Here is a 21116-nt window from a genome sequence, read left to right as displayed (position 1 = left end):
AAAAAAAAAAAAAAAAGATCTAGGAACAAAATTGTCACAGTTAGTAATTTATGGACTAACAACACTAAAAATCCTATATATATATATATGTATGTGTGTGTGTTTGTGTATATATACATGGACGAGTAAAACAAAAAAAAAAAAAAAAAAACCATAAAAAACCACACTCAAAACCATAATTATTGACAACTAAAGTGACCTTCTTTGGGCATGAAAGGTAACTCTCTCCCCAACCACCATCATCTCCTTGTGTTCCAAGTAAAAATTCCACTCCTTTGCGTATGGTTGCACTATTTTTGTAGGTCTTACTAGCTGCTGCCATTCCTCCAAGTGCAAACCATGTAGCATATATGAAGCAAACTGCCCAGTTTCCATACCTACATATATATATATATATTTTAGATATTTTTAGAAAGTATCATATGGAAAGAAAAGGGCCAAAAGAAATACTTGTAGTGAGTGATATTGTATGAGATAAATTTTAGTATATATATATATATACCAAGAACCATCTTGAAGTTGTTTGCCTTCAAGATACCGAATAGCATTGTTTATAAAATTTTCAATTTCCTTTCTCCTGTGTCCCGGATATAGCCTTTGAAATAAAACTAAAGCTTGTATTGCTGCTGAAGTGCATTCTACATAATCATGCTCAATCACAATGTCTTCAAGAAATTCAACCGGATTAAGCACCTGAAAATAAATTAGTTATATCCAAAAAGTATAAACTTGTATAAGATATAAAATCCACTTATAAGACTACTTACTTCCAACCAAGCTTGTGCATCTGAAGGCTCCCAAGCTCCAATGCCACCATTTTTGTTCTAACAAGATTCAAAATTAAAGATTCATGTTTCTATATATACTATCTTGTGGGACGTGCCTATAAGGTTATTAAAATTTCTTTTTCACTTTGCCATTTGCATTTTTCTTCACATTATTTAAAATTATTAAGTATGATAAGTACTGTTTCAATACAAACATTTTTTTGTGTGTTTCTTTAAAAAAAAAAATAAATAAATATGCTAACAATTCAACTTTTATTATGCATGATGATCGTTAAAAAAAATTGAAAAATTATAATCTTCTCTACTATAAGTATAGATACATAATAAGAATATAGAGATGCACAACTGACAATATTTGTGCAAGTAAAAAGAATTATAATAAATGAGGGTTTAATGAGAAAACTAATGAAAAAATATTTTAATGGGAAAAAACTAAAAATACAAGATTTAAAAAAAAGAAAAAATATTTAAAATACAATTAAAGAAAATGGAAAGGAAAAAAAGCTGAAAAATATAATTTAAAACAAAATGCTAGAAAGCAAAGTAAAAAAAAAAAAAGCAAGCAAGCAAGCAAATAGTTGAAGGGTTAGTTTGGTAATGCTGTGGGTTTTTAAAAAGTTGTTGTGCTCAAGGAAAAGCATTTGTTTTGTAAAAGGACATTGTTGGTGTCCGGTAGATTCGGAGGGTCAATGTGTCATGAGTTGACACGTGTAAGCACGTGATTTGTCAGAAGCGGATTGGATGTGGCCGAGCTTCAAGTGGATGATTATGGCGGGACCTTTGATGAAGAAGCGGGGTCAGTTAGGCCCAAATTAGGTCAAAGGGCGTGTGTTCTAGGACCCTCTTTGTTGCCGAAATGACGAAAATGCGCTGCAAAATACGTTAGAGAATCTGCAAAAAATAAATGAAAGAACTCTGGAGATGAAGAATGGTGGGAGGCGCAACCAAGTAGTTAATGGAGATGGAGAAAAGGAGGCTGAAGGTGCCTTGATAGAGCAGTGCTCTGGAGACAAGCGCAGGTTGCTCCAGGAGCGAACATGGCGACTCAAGTGGTGGATAAGGTTTGGAGGAGAGTGAGAGTGAAGTAGAGCATCACGTGCTGCTCTGGGAGTTAGAATGACGCTCAGAGCACTTGCTCCGACAGTAAGCGGATGTGACCTTGAAAATGAAGACTTGAACGTTGCTGGAAAATGTATGAGGAAACTTTGAAGAGTTTGAGATGGTGGTGGAAATGGATTGAAAAGTGTTTTGAAAAAATTTTCAAGGTTGTCAACACTTGGAGGTTTTGAAGGACTTTGAAGAGCTTGAAGAACCTCAAGTCTCTGTAGCAAGAGACTAGAGAAGTCTGACATGGAAAAGACTTCGTTAGAAATACTTGGACATGAAGAGGGTGCTCTAGGAGACACGCTTGCCACAAAGGGAGCCTCCATTAGGCATGTCTGGCGCGTGTAGAACCTCCGTTGGAGTCAATACATTGAGAATCAACCTTGACGAAGAGGAAGATGCTCTAAGGCTTCGACTTAGGGGTTCTGGGCTTCCAAAAAGACGAGAAGAAAGCTTTTGAGAATTCTTCATCACCTTTGTATTTAATCCGATTAATTCTGAACCCTCCCCCCCCAGTGGGATTAAAATTGGATCGAACTAAATGACAAATGAGCCTGATTACACATGACCCACCAAACAACAACCCACGGGAGTTCTCTGAGCGTGGCTTGGGTCTACGAAGCGAGGCCAATAACGTCGTGTGACGCTATGGTTGGGCCTGGACCCTTAGATTGGGCATGGTATAAAATTGGGTATCAACAAACTTTTTATTGGAATTATGTATATTTAATAAGGGTATAATGGGTATTGAAAAATGTTAGAAGCTGACCACATAAGCTGGAAGTAGAAGTAGGGTTTTACCAGCTTTTGACTTTTACAGATTTTTATAACTAAATTAAATAAATAGTAGATTTTAAATTTTTTTGATGTAAATAGCAATTTATATGGTGAATGAATCATTTACATGGCAGATGATTCATTTACGAATGGTAAAAAATAACTTACGTGGTAAAAAATCATTATTTATGTAGAAAAAATCTTTTTACTGGTTGAAAAAGAAATTCATGTGAAAAAAAATATATTTACTAGTCATAAATGAACCATTTATTTAGGTGGAAAAAATCTTTTTACTGGTCGAAAATGAAATTTATGTAAACAAATGTTTTTACTAGTTGTAAAAAAACTATTTACGTGGTAAATGATACATTTACCATGTAAACTACTATTTACTTTAAATAGTTTTAAAATCTACTATTTACTTAATTTAGTTTTAAAAATCTACTATTTGCTACATTCTCTCAAAATTATTCTATAATTATTCTATAAGTATTTTTTAGATTGGGTTATTTACATATATACCGATTTGTAGCACCTTCTTTCTAAAAATGTCAACTTTTTTTCTTTTTTTGGAAAACTATGGGTTATGACATATATAAAGACAATTATATCCTGCTGCAATGAAAGAAAGGGAAAGAATGATTAAAGAACGAAATACGTATGAAATCATCAAAATCAACAATTAAAAAAAAAAGGCAGCAATTAAGAAAAGGAAAGTTTCTCAATTACAAAAAAAAAAAAAAAAAAAGGAATGCACCAAAAACTTTTAAAACAACGGTGCGTAATTTAATCCTCTGAAAAAAAAAGCACTAAAAATGAAAATCCATTGCAACAAAATGAAAAACTTGTCAAATAAAAATCAATTATCATTATAAAAATGAATACCGAATATTAAATTACATCTCTGTTAAATAAAAATCAACCATCATTATAAAAATAATAAAGAATATTAAATTACATATGAAAGAATGGAATATATAAGGCATAAAGAATAAATGTTTTCATTATTCTAATGATGAAATCATCATGGAAAAGAAAATATAACAAATCATTATGAAAATGAATATAAGATACAAAGGAGCACAAAAAAAAAAATCTTCATTAGTTTAGTCGTGACATGAAAATCAGCCACCGATATTATAAAAATGAATAATGAATATTAAATTACATACGAAACAAGGGAATATATAAGACATAAAGAATATATATTTTCATTATTCTAATGATGAAATCGTAATGGAAAATAATATATAACAAAAGGATAACAAAACAAAAAAAAAACACTTAAGTAGTTTACTCGTGACATGAAAATAAGCCATCATCATAAAAATGAATAATGAATATTAAATTATATATGAAATAAGGGAATATATAAGACACAAAAAATAGATATTTTCATTATTTTAATGATGAAATCATAATGGAAAAGAATATATAACAAATCATTATAAAACAGAATATAAGAGGAACACAAAAAAAAAAAATCTCTTCATTAGTTTAGTTGTGACATCACTACAAAACATGCTGAAAAACAATACAATATGGATCAAACAATCAACATACTCGAAAACATGAATAGATGCGAAAACCTTTCATTACTGCAATGATCTAACAATTACGTAAAAGAATGAATATGAAATTTGAATGACTCGGATGGAAAAAAATGAAAAACCAAAACAAAACGTTATTCAATGAAAAAAAAACAGTAAAATAACTGAAATATAATTAGAAAAAACAGTCTACAAATAAATAAAACTTAACCATATAAAGAATATTACCGAAAATATTAAATAAGGACAATACCCGGAAAAAAAATATGCCTTATAAAAAACTAATCGGCATTCTCATAATATTGTAAAATAATCGATATTTTTAAAAATATAAGTTCAAAAATAGGCATTTTATGTAATTACTTCTATAAGATTTTTTACCAAACACAATTTAGGGCCCAAACTAGTGAGTAACAGCTTTGGGATTTTAGAAAAGCGTTAGAAGTAATTTAAAAAAAATGCCTATTATTGGAGCTGTATTTTTAAAAACATCACTATTTTACAATATTATTCAAGACGTATTGTTTGGAAAACAAATCCTAACCTGTAAAGAAAGTAGAACATTAACAGCATCATATAATCTCTCAACTTCCATCTTCTCGCCAACAATCTCCGGTGGCATTAATGAGAATATCAAGCAACACTGTCATGTAATCAGAAAATTGAATTGAGATATATAACATCGATCAAGATACGTGATATCCCATTTGGTTCATAAATTAAATAGATATTTAAATTTTATGAGAGAAAATACTGTAGCAAAAAAATTTAAACAGTAGCTCGAATCTAAACACATGAGTAGATGAAATGCTAGTAATTAGCCACTCAAATATAGTTATAGTATATATAACTAAGGTCCCGTTCATTTCACCGATTCGAGTTTTACTGCAGTAAAAAGCTCTCAAAAACTGTCATATCTAACTTTTTTACTACAGTAAAAAGCTCTCACATAAAATCATATTTCAACTCGAATTAAAAACTCAAATCAACGAACTAAACGGATCCTAAAGATATACCTTCAAAGCATCTGCAGTACAATCAGAAACTTGCCATCCATGATCTTGATCAGAAAATGTCCATGATCCTTTAGAAATGTGGCGATACATGCTTTTAAAGTCACCTGAGGGATTTTCTTTGACCTTCACAATTTTTTGTACATTACAGAATCAATTTGAATGGACTATCATTGAAAACAAAAAAAATTCTTGACAATTCAGAAATAAAAATATGCTTTTCAACCTGAGATTTCTTTATAAAGTCATGGCCTCTTGCAAGTGTTTCACCAACTTCATCAATCAGATTGCTAGCAAGCAAAGCTTGAATTGCAAAAGTAGTATCCCATTCCTGACTACCAAAACTCTGCAAAACAATGGCATTTAATTATATACTTTAATCATCAAAATATTTAATTATCCTCTTTTATAGTACTACTAGGATTAATTAATCATTTTTTTGCTACTATTTTATTATGCACACTTAGCACCTAGCTATATTATATGATATAAAGAAGCACGGATGAGCTTCAAAGGTTTTGGTACTTCAACTGCGTGCTTGCTTGCAAGGCTTTTTTTTTGGTAAGCTTTTCTTTTTTCCTTTTGTTCCTTGAAAATTGTATTTTCTATATTTAAAAAAAAAAAGAAAGTTGTATTTTCAGTTTTTCTTCCTTTGTTTTCTTTAACTGTATTTTAAATGTTGTGCTTTTTTCTTCTTCTTTTTTAAATCTTATATTTTTCCTTGTTTCTCATTAAAATGTTTTTTCATTAATTTCCTCTTTAAACACCTCATTTATGCTTCTTTTATTTGTTCTTTACTTTCATAAATATTTTCACTTGTAAATCTCTATACTCTTTACTACTACTATACTTATAGTAGAGAAGATCTATATATTTTTCAACTTTTTTTTTCAACATCATTATGCATGTAATTGTTGATTGTCATCGAACTAGAATTTTATTTAGGTAAAAATTTAGAAACTTCCTAATAACTTTACACTGTTATTGTACAAATTTTTATGCACACAATTTTTATTGTTTTAAAATAATGATCAATTGGTTATATTTATTTATGTTTATTATTATTAAAACATTATTGGCATCCCTTAAAAAAGCACGGATAAGCTTTAAAGGTTTTCGTACCTCAACTGTGTGCTTGCTTGCCTGCGGATTTTTTTTTTTTTTTTTTTTTTTTTTTTTTTTTTTTTTTTTTTTTCCTTTTGTTCTTTGAAAATTGTATTTTCTACATTAAAAAAAAATAGAAAATTGTATTTTTCAGTTTTTCTCCCTTTGTTTTCTTTAACTGTATTTTAAATGTTGTTCTTTTTCTTCTTCTTTTTTAAATCTTATATTTTTCATTGTTTCTCATTAGAATGTTTTTCATTAATTTTCTCTTTAAATACCTCATTTATGTTCTTCTTTTTTTTTTCATAAATATTTTTCCTTGTGAATCTCTATACTCTTTACTATATATCTAGACTTATAGTAGAGAAGATGTATATAGTTTTTCAACTATTTTTAACCAATTTGTTTTTCATTAATTTTCTCTTTAAATACCTCATTTATGTTCTTTTTTTTTTTTTTTTTTTTTTTTTTTTTTTTTTTTAAACCCCTTTTTTTTTTTTTTTTTTTTTTTTTTTTTTTTTTACTTTCATAAATATTTTTCCTTGTGAATCTCTATACTCTTTACTATATATCTAGACTTATAGTAGAGAAGATGTGTATAGTTTTTTAACTTTTTTTAACCATCATTTGTTTTTCATTAATTTTCTCTTTAAATACCTCATTTATGTTCTTCTTCTTTTTTGTTTTTTGTTTTTTACTTTCACAAATATTTTTCTTTGTGTATCTCTATACTCTTTACTATACATCTAGAATTATAATAGAGAAGATGTATATATTTTTCCAACTTTTTTTAACCATCATAATATGTAATTGTTGATTTTTATCGAACTAGAATTTTATTTAGGTTAAAATTTAAAAACTTCCTAATAATTTTACACTGTTATTGCACAAATTTTTATGCACATAATTTTTTAGTTTTAAAATAAGGATAAATTGGTTATATTTATTTATGTTTATCGTTATTAAAACATTATTGGTATCTCTTAAAAAAACACAATTAGCATGTCGTGTTCCAGTTTGACTTAAAAAAAATCAATTTATTAAAAAACTAAATGATGCACAAAAGCATTATAATATTCCAGTATCAAGTGAACATGGACCTTAAAATAAAAATATAGAAGATAAAACACTAAGGCCCCGTTCATTTCACCGATTTAAGTTTAGAATTCGAGTTTTGCTGCAGTAAAAAGCTCTTAAAAACAGTCACATCTAACTTTTTTGCTACAGTAAAAAGCTCTCACATAAAATCATATCTTAACTCGAATCAGCGAACTAAACGGGCCCTTATAGTCAATATTTCCACTAACCTGCATCTTCATTCCATCTTCAGCAACCCATATGTAATCTGAGATTCTGGCAAGGTGTTTTCTAAAATAGTCCCCATTTGGATCTTCAACCCAACAAGCAAGCATACACAATACCTATCCAAATGACATAGCGCACAATATGAGCAGCTAAATAAGGGTACATTCTTTTTATAGATCTGAAAAAAAATTTAAAATTTTTAAGAGAAAATAGTACCAACAACAATAACAACAACAAGCTTTAATCCCAACTTAATTGGGATCGGCTATATGAATTTCACTTTTCCACATAGTTCTGTTCGAAAATTAAACTTTTCTGAAGACCTAGATCTAGAATGTATTTCCTAACTGCTTCGGTCTACGTAATTCTTGGTCTACCCCTGATCCCTTTCCTAGTATTAGGTATAAGAATGTCTTTCCAAGCACGAACTGGTGCTTCTAGCATTCTACGTTGGACATGCGCGTACCACCTCAAGCGGCCTTCGCGCACCTAATCTTTTATTGGTGCTACACCTACTTTACTACGAATAACTTCATTCCTTATGCGATCCATTCTCGTATGGTCACTCATTCATCTTAAATTACGTATTTTTACAACACTCATCTTAGATATATGTTGTCTCAAAAAAAGGTTTGCATTGTGGTTCATACTTATAACGAGCCCTAAGAGTACTACTAATATTTGCATGATTCAGCGATTAAATAAATGACGTCATATTTTTATGGTTTCATCACCTTTTCTACACATCCTATGGTAATATACCGGCTGTTCTCATCTTCATAATGAATATGCTTCATTGTTACTTGGAGAGCTCTCTCTCTAATAAATTTGTTCAAAGGCCAACGGGTTAGAAGAGGCTCGGCGCATGTGTATAGAGTATCCCAGAATAAATCTTGTATCCATGGATGAGGATAATATAGATCCTCCTGCAATAAAATAGATATTATTACATGTAAAAATTTCAAATCATTTGCAATATTATTGGAATTGGTTTGAGCAAATATATATATATATATATATATTTAGGTCAAATCAGTACTCACCTTAGCACATAAATTGCGCACATTGTTCCAATTAATCTCATTATATGGTTGAGTATGAAGTTCCTCCCTCAACTCTAGAATAAGGGTTGTAGTTGGACCCACAAATCTTTTTCCATATAAATACGACATGGGCATATAAGTCATTCGACAATAGCACCACATTTTAGCTGTATTTTTTATTTAAAAGAAAAAGACATATCAATATATAGTAAGTATGATGAACGACAAAATGTTGTTCATATATATTAGAGCAAAAAAAAAATGAATGAATGAAATACAACAAATAAATGAAAATTCAACTAAGTTTTTGAGATGCTAGCTTCTCTACCATGTCTAAGCTAATTTTGTTGGACTAGAAATGAAGGTGACGTTTGGTTTATGAGTTCAGAACCATAGTTTATGAGTTTGATTTTTAAAATTTAAATTTTTTGTGAGAAAAAAATACTGTAACGAATTAAGAACTATGATTCTAAATCAGGCTAGACCCCCAAACAAATGAAGCAGAAAAGTGTCCCACCTGGATGCATAGGAAGAAATGAAGGAAGAAGCCAAAATTCTGGGGGAATTGGGTTGGTGCCGGTCCATTCAAACACTCCAAGTATCTAAAAAGAGAAGAAATTAACCAATAATTTTCTGAAGTATTATTTATTCAAATTAATGATATATAGAATTAATAATTATATGTTGAGTACTAGCATACCGATAGCCAAAATTTTCCCCAAGAAGGAATGTATGTGACACCACCATGTTCAAGAATCCATTGTCTAGCTCTTGCACAAGCATTATTATTTTGGCCCCCATTATTATCAGGTCCTTCTCCAAGAATTCGCATACAAATGTAATTTAGAGTTGTACAAAACATGGTGCTTGGACTCTCAATATGCAATCCCCATCCACCATCTTCATTCTAAAATTAAAGGACGAAAAAACATAAAATTAATTAATATGTTTTAAATCAAGACGAACTATATAGTACTCATTAAAAAAAAAAAAAAAAAAAAAAAAAAAAAAAAAGATCAAGTATAGTTAATTACTTGATGATAGTATATGTAGCGAAGAATTTCTTTACGGTGCTCAGCTGTGATTATGCTATTAAGGTGTCCTGTAATGTAGAGACACATGACCTACACAAAGACAACAAGTACTATATATATGTTAGCTACTTTGTCCGAATTTAAAGAAGGGTTATATATGGTGATAATTTGGTCTCTGAATTTTTTAATTTTATATATCGCTTTTTAAATTTTTAATTTTTGACAGTTTTATTCGCTAATACTAAAATGGATAAAAAGTTATCATTTCTGAAATTTAATGTCAATAATCACATTCTTATAGCATAACAACTAAAAATCTTACATAAATAGTTATAGCCATGATGAATGTAAAATCTTAAAGTTTTCAACCAAATGAAATTGTAATAAATAGAAAACATTATAATTAATATAACTACTTCTGTGAAATTTTAAATTATCACATGATGGACACATGAAATCATGTGATTATTGACGTTAAATTTTAGAAATCGTTTGTCAAATTACTGTCAGGGACCAAACTGTGAAGGCTCACAAATTAAAATACCAAAATTAAAAATTCAGAGACTAAAATACCCTCTATGTTTAAAATTTAAGGACTAAACAGTGCCATTAATCGTTTAAAGAAACTAGCTTGATACCACAAAAAAATTAGCAAAACAAATAAATGTACAAACCAAAGGAGGAACAAAAAACAATGGACCGGCATTTTCGGCAGGCCAATGTCCATCACTAGCTTGCAAGGCTGAAAAGAAGTGAGCAGCTCTCCTTAGTGCTTTTGTGGCCTTCTCATGTGTTATCACTTCACCATCCTCAACCTTAACTGGTGGAATTTTTTGCTCGAATCTTTTCTCTCTTAAGAACTGCGCGCATGATTAGTGTAATTTTATAGATAACAATTAATTTAAGTAAATTTGAAACTATTAGTATACTAATTAACTAGGGATTACATGACCTATATATATATATATATGATTAAGCATATATACAGCAGAATGGATCCACCAATGATGTATATGAGCACTTACTTTACGATCATCATGTCCATGTGAATTAAATTATATTCCATTGAATCAGTTAAAATAGCACTTTACTTTACTCCTTTATAATTAATTAGTTCATGCTTGATCAATTATATATGTCTTTGAGCAATTATTATATATCTAGCTAGCTAGTCAATTGACTAAAGGAGGGCATAGATTGATTCTCTGGAACTACCTTGAGAAGAAAGGACATAGATTGTCTTCTCCTAAGCAGTGCATTATAAAATTGCTAGACCAACCTCTTATTCATTTGCTTGACACGTGGGGCATATCGTAACAGTTTTACAAATTGCGTGTGTTGTGATGGTAAATTTTTAAAATTAAAAGTTTAAGGGATAAGTTGTTAAAATTCTACAAATTTAGAGATAAATGTGCAAAATATCCTATTTAAAAATCATAAGATTCCTAGTTTTATCCGTAATTAGTAACCAAATCAAATCCTCTTAGCTATCCTTTTTGGGCGTAACACCAAAGTGTCGTAAAAAAGTATGCATAAAAAGTATGTGTGCGCATATATATATATATATATATATATATATATATAGGTAATGGAAAATGGAATAGACAGAAATATCCTTGCACGGTTCATGATAACGGCCGGCTGCAATGAATCTTCAATGATAGTGATTCCTATCACTTTAATTTTGTCCAAAATCATGAACAATCCCATCCGACAGGAAAAAGCAGGACAATTAGGTGGTGAAAGATGATTTACTCACATACGAAATAACTAACTTTCCTCTTATAGTAGCAACACAAGTCCTAGATCTTTCCCGAAACAAACATCATGAGATTTTCAAATTGTTTTTATATAAAAAAAAAAAAATTATTATAAGTACCTGCATACGCCAAAGGAGGTCGCTGCTGGGCTTAACCTGATGGCGATTGTTAAAGAAGTTAAGGCGGGCCGCCTCCACCTCCGCCCGCTCCTCTGGAGTGCCTGCCGCCGGATCAAACTCCCAAATCTGCCTTCCCACAAAGTTGTTTGTGCTGAATATGTGAGGGTCATTGCCCCCATCTGCTACTTTCAGCCTCCACATAGTCTGCATGCATGGCAACATATGGCGCAATTAAAAACAATTATGAATTAAAATAACAACATAATATAATTGTTCTCCATAAATTTTCATGGTTTAAAATCATTGCAAAATAACCTTGTCATCAATATTATTAAGAATACATTATAGTATAAAATTATGAATTTTAATATAAGTGGGGGGAGGCAGAGAAACGTGTAACTGTAGGAGTAAAGCAAAAAATGAAAAGGAAAAACAAAAGTTGTAGGATTAAAAGGAAAAAAAAGGAAAAATATTTTCAGCAAAAACAAGAAAGGGAAGGCCGGATATCTCATTTATGGGGGCACTTGGTGCAAAAATTGTATAAATTTTTAAAAAAATTAGAAAATTTGTATAACTACATATATACCCTCCATTTCCCCCACTGCCTTCTACTTGGTCTCGTGCCATGCAACATTGTATGTGCGTACATATTTATACATAAATATACACACATGTATACGTATATTCAGTGTCATGGTTGATCATATCTGTGTCTTTTTTACCAATGGAGCTAAATTTACGCATACAAATACGTACGCAAAATAAACCGCGTCTCGATGGTTTTTATTATAATTTTTAAACTGTTAGATAATCATAGTCGGCGATATCGTTTTTGTTATTAATATCATGTGGATCGTTGAGGACCATGAATAAATTTATGGATATTTGATCATGAGGCGCATGCCCGCCAAACTTTTTACAATCTTTTCTCTCTCTTATAAATTTTCTGAGTGAGAATTATAAACATATATATGTCCTAGAGGAAAAAAAAGAAAAGGATAGATCGGAAAGATAGAAAAACTAACGTGGTATATATCGTAATTTAAACTTGCTTAAACGCAGATTAATTACATAAATATATAGAGAGGTAAGAATATTTGTCGTAAATGAACGAGTGCAATAATACCTCCTTGAAGGACAATAATTTTAAATTAAAGAAGTAGAACAAACCTTGAAGTGTGAATGGCCACTACTTGACCAATAGTTATAGGTTCGTGAAATTAACTATGAATGCATAGAGAATGCGGAAAGCTTTTGCGTTATATATAGATGCTTAACAAACACATAATTGTTACTTGTAGAGATATTAAAATAAATATATCCCATTCTTTCCTTTTAGTTTTAACATAAATATCTCCCATATCTCCCATAAATATCAACACAAATATCTCCCATAAATATCTCACATAATTGAGTTTTTAGTTTTAGGTTTCTACAGTTAAAAGTTCTAAAAAAATATCACATTTAATTTTTTTTTGCTACAGTTAAAAGCTCTAAAAAATCACATCTCAATTTAAATTGAAAACACGAATTCACGAAATGAACGAGGCCTAAATATTTAAATGTAGTGCATTGTGGTTGGTGCGCAAGAGCTAAAAAGCACAAAGCAATGTTTGGCAAGGAATTAAAAATAAAAAAGCATCCAAAAATATCCAATATTTAATCAAAACATAAATATCACCCATGCTTCCCTTTCTTTTAAGTATTTTACTGTAGTGCACTGTGATTGGTGTGCATGAGCTACAAAGCACAAAGCAATGTAGTTGGCAAAGAATTAAAAATAAAAAAGTATAAAAAAATATCCAATATTTAATCAAACCAAAAATATCACCCATTCTTCCCTTTCTTTTACGTATTTTAATGTAGTGGTTGGTGCCCATGAGCTAAAAAGCACGAAGCAATATAGTTTGCATAATAAGAGAGACAATAATAAAAAACTGATACTTTGACAGAACATATATAGCATTTTTTGGAAATTGATTTTGATGAGGATCATGTGATTTTCACATGCGATCATGTGATTTTTGTTCTTTAGCAGTATTGGTTATATTAAAATTGATAAAGGACCTGTTTAAGGGTTTATTGCATTTATACATCCTGAACTTATTTGTATTTAGCAACGTGGAGCCTGAACTTTTCATGTTGACAAATAGAATTCTGAATTTTGAAATCTATTGCAATTATTGTCTAATATAGCAAAACACAAGAATAAGCACTTTCAATAACTATACTTTTAGAACATCACGATGTTCTCACTAAGAGATACATATAGGGCCCGTTTAGTTTGCTGATTTGAGTTTTTAATTCGAGTTGATATGTGACTTTATGTGAGAGCTTTTTCCTGTAGCAAAAAAATTAGATGTGACTGTTTCTGAGAGCTTTTTATTGTAATAAAACTCGAATTCTGAACTCGAGTCGGTGAAATGAACGGAACCATAATAATTGCAATAATGAGAATGTTGTCTCTGAAAGAATTCGTCTCTTTATAACTCGATTGAAACCTCATGTGGTCGTGAAACCTATCAGTGAAACAATTTTCATCATTGATCAGTCTTGATATATGCAACCACAACATATGTCCTCGCTAAAAGTGATGAATCACAATTCTTCGTCAATAATTTAATTTTATGGGCAAAAATTGTAAAACAAAATTTAGAGAATAATCCATCAAAAAAATTGAAGAATCAAAATGGAACTAATAGCGTGAGATAAGAAACTCACTTCATTGGCTGCTGTCTGTGTTTATGTCAAATTGTAAAATGTTTTTTTATCATCGTGCTCATTATGATTAGTTTTGTATTTGTTTTCTACATATATATAATAAGTTATTTTTTGAACTTTAAATTTTTCAAATGAAATGTAGTACTAAGTGAATGACGTGCTTCAATATCATTGATTATATAATAATACTTGAAATTGTGGTTAAAAGGAATCATATCTCTTGTCTTGTTGCGAATTATTCAAAATGCGTGATCTGGAAAATTAAAAAAAAATTAAAAAAAAAAGAGGGAATCTCAATCTTATCCACCACATCATTATTGAACTGTGAGCTTATCCACAGGATTCCACACCTCCACAAGAGGGCAAGGGAATGTAGTCAAATATATAAATCATTCATGAAATATGAATCATCATACCACCAAGATTACTATAGTGGGAAAGCAAGGGTCTCCCTTTAGCGCATACATCGCACACTGAAGCCAGCCTTATGAGAATCTCATACCAAATACCGTTTTTTTGTAGCAAAAAGAAAACACTTTTGATATTCTCATACCAAATAAAGGAATAAACAAATTTTTTTTTTGTCTTTCACCGGTAAGACTTCCCTCTCAGTAGGTGTAACGCCGCAACTCCTATAAAGTCTATTATGCAGGATCTCTGACATAATTAGATCTTATACTCGTTATTCATACATATTGTTCATTCTAGACATTTAGCGGTTATTTCAATCTAACACTTCATTCCTTATAACATTCTTAAGTCAAGTATTAGTACCAATTGACCTTGAGGGCCACTACGTACCTAGAGGGTACTATACATATAAGTAATAAGTATAAAACCTGACTATGTTAGGAATCTCGTTAGGTGGACCCCATGAGGGGTTGAGACATTACAGTGTGCCAACCTCTTATTCATTTGCTAGTTTGTTTGTTTGACACGTGGGGCATATCGTAACAGTTTTATAAATTTCATGTGTTGTGATGATAAATTTTTAAAATTAAAAGTTTAGAGGGTAAGTTGCTAAAATTTTATAAATTTAGAGATAAAAGTGCAAAATATCCTAGTTAAAAACCATAAGATTCCTAGTTTTATCCGTAATTAGTAACCAGATCAAATCCTCTTAGCTAGCCTTTTTGGGCGTAACACCAAAGAAAATATAAAAAAAGCATATATATATAGGTAATGGAAAATGGAATGGACAGAAATATCCTTGCACGGTTCATGATAACGACCGGTTGCAATGAATCTTCAATGATAGTGATTCCTATCACTTTAATTTTGTCCAAAATCATGAACAATCCCATCCGACAGGAAAAAGCAGGACAATTAGGTGGTGAAAGATGATTTACTCACGTGCGAAATAACTAAGGCCTCGTTCATTTTGTGGATTTGAGTTTTCAATTCGAATTGAGATGTGATATTTTCTGAGAGTTTTTTACTGTAGCAGAAAAAGTTAGATGTGATATTTTCTGAGAGCTTTTTACTGTAGAAACTTAAAACTGAAAACTCGAATCGGTGAAATGAACGGGGCCTAACTTTCCTCTTATAGTAGCAACACAAGTCCTAGATCTTTCCCGAAACAAACATCATGAGATTTTCAAATTTTTTATATATAAAAAAAAATTATTATAAGTACCTGCATACGCCGAAGGAGGTCGCTGCTGGGCTTAACCTGATGGCGATTGTTACTTTGACAGAACATATATAGCATTTTTTGGAAATTGATTTTGATGAGGATCATGTGATTTTCATAAAAGTTATTGACATTATTAGTTCCCATTTTATGAGCATACTTTGGTCTATAAACTTTTTTTTAGATCACTCCTTAAATTTTTGTTCTTTAACAGTATTGGTTATATTAAAATTGATAAAGGACTTGTTTAAGGGTTTATTGCATTTATACATCCTGAACTTATTTGTATCTAGCAACATGGAGCCTGAACTTTTCATATTGACAAATAGAATTCTGAATTTTGAAACCTATTGCTATTATTGTGCACTATAGCAAAACGCAAGAATAAGCGCTTTCAATAACTATACTTTTAGCTACATCACGATGTTCTCACTAAGAGATACATGTGGGGCTGTTCACTTCGTAGATTACATGTAATAATTGCAATGATAATGTTGTCTCTGAAAGAGTTCGAGTCCGTTTGGTTCATGGATTAGAATCGTGAGATTAGAATCATTTTCGATTTACGTGTGTTTTTTATGAGAGAAAATATTGTAGCGAATTATAAACCACGATTCGAATCAGAGAACGAATCCTCCAACTAAACGGGCTCTTCGTCTCTTTATAACTCGATTGAAACTTATCAGTGAAGACAATTATCATCATTGATCAGTCTTGATATATATAACCACAATGTCTGTCCTCGCTAAAAGTGATGAATGGTGATGAATCACAATTCTTCGTCAACTAATTTAATTTTATGGGCAAAAATTGTAAATACAAAATTTAGAGAATAATCCATCAAAAAAACTGAAGAATCAAAATGTAACAATCCTTATGATCAAGGAACTAATAGCGTGAGATAAGAAACTCACTTCATTGGCTGCTGTCTGTGTTTATGTCAAATTGTAAGATGTTTTCTATCATCGTGCTCATTATGATTAGTTTTGTATTTGTTTTCTACATATAATGAATATTGACTTCATTTATATCAATCACGGCTGTTTTAGTTTTGTATTTTTTTTCTTCATATTCTTAGGCAATTAATTAGACTCAGTGGCCATTCTTTCACCCAACACAGAATTTTTTTACCTTTTTTTAAAAAAAAAATTTAGGAAGATTACCGGCCTTTATATCTTTTTTTCTTTTTAGCTTTCTTCTCTCTCCACATCTCTCTCGGTCTAAATCAACACCATCTTTTACTGACATCTCTCTGGCAACCTAATTTTAAAAAAGTTGGATCGATCCACTCATTATAAATTAGTTCTTTATCTCTGTATATTTTTTTTTCTTGGAGGACAAACTCCTGTATGTATAGTTACAAAATATATATATATATAATAAGTTATTTTTTGAACTGTGAGCTTATCCACAGGATTCTACACCTCCACAAGAGGTCAAGGGAATGTAGTCAAATGGATAAATCATTCATGAAATATGAATCATCATACCACCAAGATTAGTATAGTGGGAAAGCAAGGGTCCCCCTTTAGCACATACCTCGCACACTGAAGCCAGCCTTAAGAGAATCTCATACCAAATACCGTTTTAATTTTTCTAGCAAAAAGAAAACACTTTTGATATTCTCATACCAAATAAAGGAATAAACAAATTTTTTTTTTGTCCTTCACCGGTAAGACTTCCCTCTCAGTAGGTGTAACGCCTCAACTCCTATAAGGTTCGTTATGCAGAATCTCTGACATAATCAGATCTTATACTCGTTATTCATACGTATTGTTCATTCTGGACATTTAGCGGTCATTTCAATCTAACACTTCATTCCTTATAACGTTCTTAAGTCAAGTATTAGTACCAATTGACCTTGAGAACCACTACGTACTTAGAGGGTACTATACGTATAAGTAATAAGTATAAAATCTGACTATGTTGGAAATCCCGTTAAGTGGACCCCATGAGGGGTTGAGACATTACAATGTGCCAACCTCTTATTCATTTGCTAGTTTCTTTGCTTGACTCGTGGGGCATATCGTAACAGTTTTACAAATTACATGTGTTGTGATGGTAAATTTTAAAAATTAAAAGCTTAGAGGGTAAGTTGTTAAAATTCTACAAATTTAGAGATAAAAGTGCAAAATATCCTATTTAAAAACCTTAAGATTCCTAGTTTTATCCGTAATTAGTAACCAGATCAAATCCTCTTAGCTAGCCTTTTTAGGCGTAACAACCAAGCAGTCGCAAGAAAGTAAGAAAATATAAAAAAGTATGCATAAAAAGTATGTGCGTGTGTGTGTGTGTGTGTGTGTGTGTGTGTGTATATATATATAGGTAATGGAAAATGGAATAGACAGAAATATCCTTGCGTGGTTCATGATAATGGCCGGGTGCAATAAATCTTCAATGATAGTGATTCCTATTACTGTAAATTTGTCCAAAATCATGAACAACCCCATCCGACAGGAAAAAGCAGGACAATTAATCCCGTACGAAATAACTGACTTTCCACTTATAGTAGCAACACAAGTCCTAGATCTTTCCCGAAACAAACATCATGAGATTTTCAAATTTTTTTATATAAAAAAATTATTATAAGTACCTGCATACGCCAAAGCAGGTCACTGATGGGCTTAACCTGATGGCGATTGTTACTTTGACAGAACATATATAGCATTTTTTGGAAATTGATTTTGATGAGGATCATGTGATTTTCACACGCGATCATGTGATTTTTGTTCTTTAGCAGTATTGGTTATATTAAAATGGATAAAGGACTTGTTTAAGGGTTTATTGCATTTATACATCCTGAACTTATTTGTATCTAGCAACATGGAGCCTGAACTTTTCATATTGACAAATAGAATTCTGAATTTTGAAACCTATTGCAATTATTGTGCACTATAGCAAAACGCAAGAATAAGCGCTTTCAATAACTATACTTTTAGCTACATCACGATGTTCTCACTAAGAGATACATGTGGGGCCGTTCACTTCGTAGATTACATGTAATAATTACAGTGACAATGTTGTCTCTTAAAGAGTTCGTCTCTTTATAACTCGATTGAAACCTATCAGTGAAGACAATTATCATCATTGATCAGTCTTGATATATGCAACCACAACATCTGTCCTTGATAAAAGTGATGAATGGTGATAAACCACGATTCTTCGTCAACTAATTTAATTTTATGGGAAAAAATTGTAAAACAAAATTTAGAGAATAATCCATCAAAAAAATTGAAGAATCAAAATGTAACAATCCTTATGATCAAGGAACTAATAGCGTGAGATAAGAAACTCACTTCATTGGCTGCTGTCTGTGTTTATGTCAAAAATTGTAAGATGTTTTCTATCATCGTGCTCATTATGATTAGTTTTGTATTGTTTTCTACGTATAATGAATATTGACTTCATTGATACCAATAACGGCTGTTTTAGTTTTGTATTTTTTCTTCATATTTTTAGGCAATTAATTAGACTCAGGAAGTGTTTGGTTGGTATATTCGTGTCATGATTCGAATTATGATTCGTGATTCGTTACCGTATTTTCTCACACAAAAAAACACATAAATTAAAAATAATTCTAAATTATAATTTTAAATCTATGAACTAAACATCCACTAAGTGGCCATTCTATCACCCAACACAAAATTTTTTTATCTTTTTTTTTTTTTAATTTAGGAAGATTACCGGCTTTTATATCTTTTTTCTTTTTAGTTTTCTTCTCTCTCCACTTCTCTCTCGGTCTCAATCAACACCATCTTTTACAGACATCTCTCTGGCAACATCTCTATCTTTCCCCCTCTCTCAGCTCACTCTCAATTCTCAATCTCTCTCTTCGTCACCACAACGAAAGGGGGAGGTTGCAACAACATAGCCTCTTTTTATAGTTCATGGTCTATCATTGATTGACCACGGTCACTAATGAATCATAATTTATCACTGATTGAGTTTCGTCTATTATTGATTAACTATAGTAATCTATCATAGATTGGTCACAATCTATCAGTATTTGATGAAAATACTATTTTGTCTATTAAGATTTTTAAGTTTATTAAAACGATCGTTAACCTAATTTTCAAAAAGTTGGGCGATCCACTCGTTATAAATTGATCATTTATCTCTGTATTTTTTTTTTCTTGGAGGACAAACTCCTGTATGTATAGTTACAATATATATATATATATATATATATAAACCTCAACAAATTGACAAGTTATTTTTTGAACTTTTAATTTTTCAAATTAAATGTAGTACTAAGTGAATGACGTGCTTCAATATCATTGATTACAGTCTTTTTTGTTCGGACAAGCTCAAATAATAATACTTGAAATTGTGGTTAAAAGGAATCAAATCTCTCGTCTTCTTGCGAATTATTGAAATGCATGATCTGGAAAATATTAAAAAAAAAAAAAAAAAAAAAGAGGGAATCGCAATCTTATCCACCACATAATTATTGAACTGTCAGCTGCACAGGATTCCACACGTCCGCAAGAGGTCAAGGGAATGTAGTCAAAAAGATAATCACTCATTAAATCATCATACCACCGAGATTAGTATAGTGGGAAGCAAGGGTCCCACTTTAGCACACACCTCGCACACTGAAGCCAGCCTTATGAGAATCTCATACCAAACACCGTTTTAATATTTCTAGCAAAAAGAAAACACTTTTGATATTCTCATACCTAATAAGGGAATAAACAAATATCTTTTTTTTTTCTTTTTTTTGGTCCTTTACTAAGTATAACGCCTCAACTTATACGGTTTATTATACGGAACTTTTGATATAGTCGAGTTTTATATTTATTATTCATACGTATTGTCTATTATAAACACTTAGCATTTACTTCAATCTAAAACATCCCTTCTTATAAAATTCTTAAATCAAGTATTGATAACAATTGATCTTAAAAGTCATTAAGTGTCTAGATGGTACAATACGTATAAGTAATAAGTATAAGACATGACTATATTGTGAATCCTGCTAAATGGACCCCATGAGGAGTTGAGGTATTACAGTAGGTCAGTTTCTAACTGTTAAATTTTATTAAAATCACATTAGATTAAAAAAATATACAAAATAGATATTTTATATAGATTTGACGACTATTGAATTTTATTTGGTAGCTTATTTTTCAGTTCCTACGAGAAAATTCTTTTTCTTTTTTTTT

General features: G+C 30.7%; 1 protein-coding gene across 1 annotated transcript in view; it reads right to left on the bottom strand.

Annotated features, from left to right (window-relative positions):
- Positions 1-11798, bottom strand: part of LOC21394597 (beta-amyrin synthase) — a 12992-nt gene extending 1194 nt beyond the window's left edge. Inside the window, exons 1-14 of the mRNA XM_024162158.1 lie at positions 11598-11798; positions 10393-10578; positions 9719-9808; positions 9385-9591; positions 9202-9286; positions 8685-8851; positions 8376-8567; positions 7644-7757; positions 5459-5578; positions 5236-5358; positions 4764-4862; positions 768-824; positions 503-693; positions 200-377 (exon numbers count right to left, since the gene is read on the bottom strand). Coding sequence (XP_024017926.1) covers positions 200-377; positions 503-693; positions 768-824; positions 4764-4862; positions 5236-5358; positions 5459-5578; positions 7644-7757; positions 8376-8567; positions 8685-8851; positions 9202-9286; positions 9385-9591; positions 9719-9808; positions 10393-10578; positions 11598-11798 — 2010 coding nt within the window. The remainder of the gene's footprint in view (positions 1-199; positions 378-502; positions 694-767; positions 825-4763; positions 4863-5235; positions 5359-5458; positions 5579-7643; positions 7758-8375; positions 8568-8684; positions 8852-9201; positions 9287-9384; positions 9592-9718; positions 9809-10392; positions 10579-11597) is intronic.
- Between the last annotated feature and the right edge of the window lie 9318 nt (positions 11799-21116).

This window comes from Morus notabilis, unplaced genomic scaffold (assembly GCF_000414095.1).
Source record: "Morus notabilis unplaced genomic scaffold, ASM41409v2 Scaffold466, whole genome shotgun sequence".
Lineage (NCBI taxonomy): Eukaryota > Viridiplantae > Streptophyta > Magnoliopsida > Rosales > Moraceae > Morus > Morus notabilis.
This window is presented reverse-complemented; position numbering and strand designations above follow the sequence as displayed.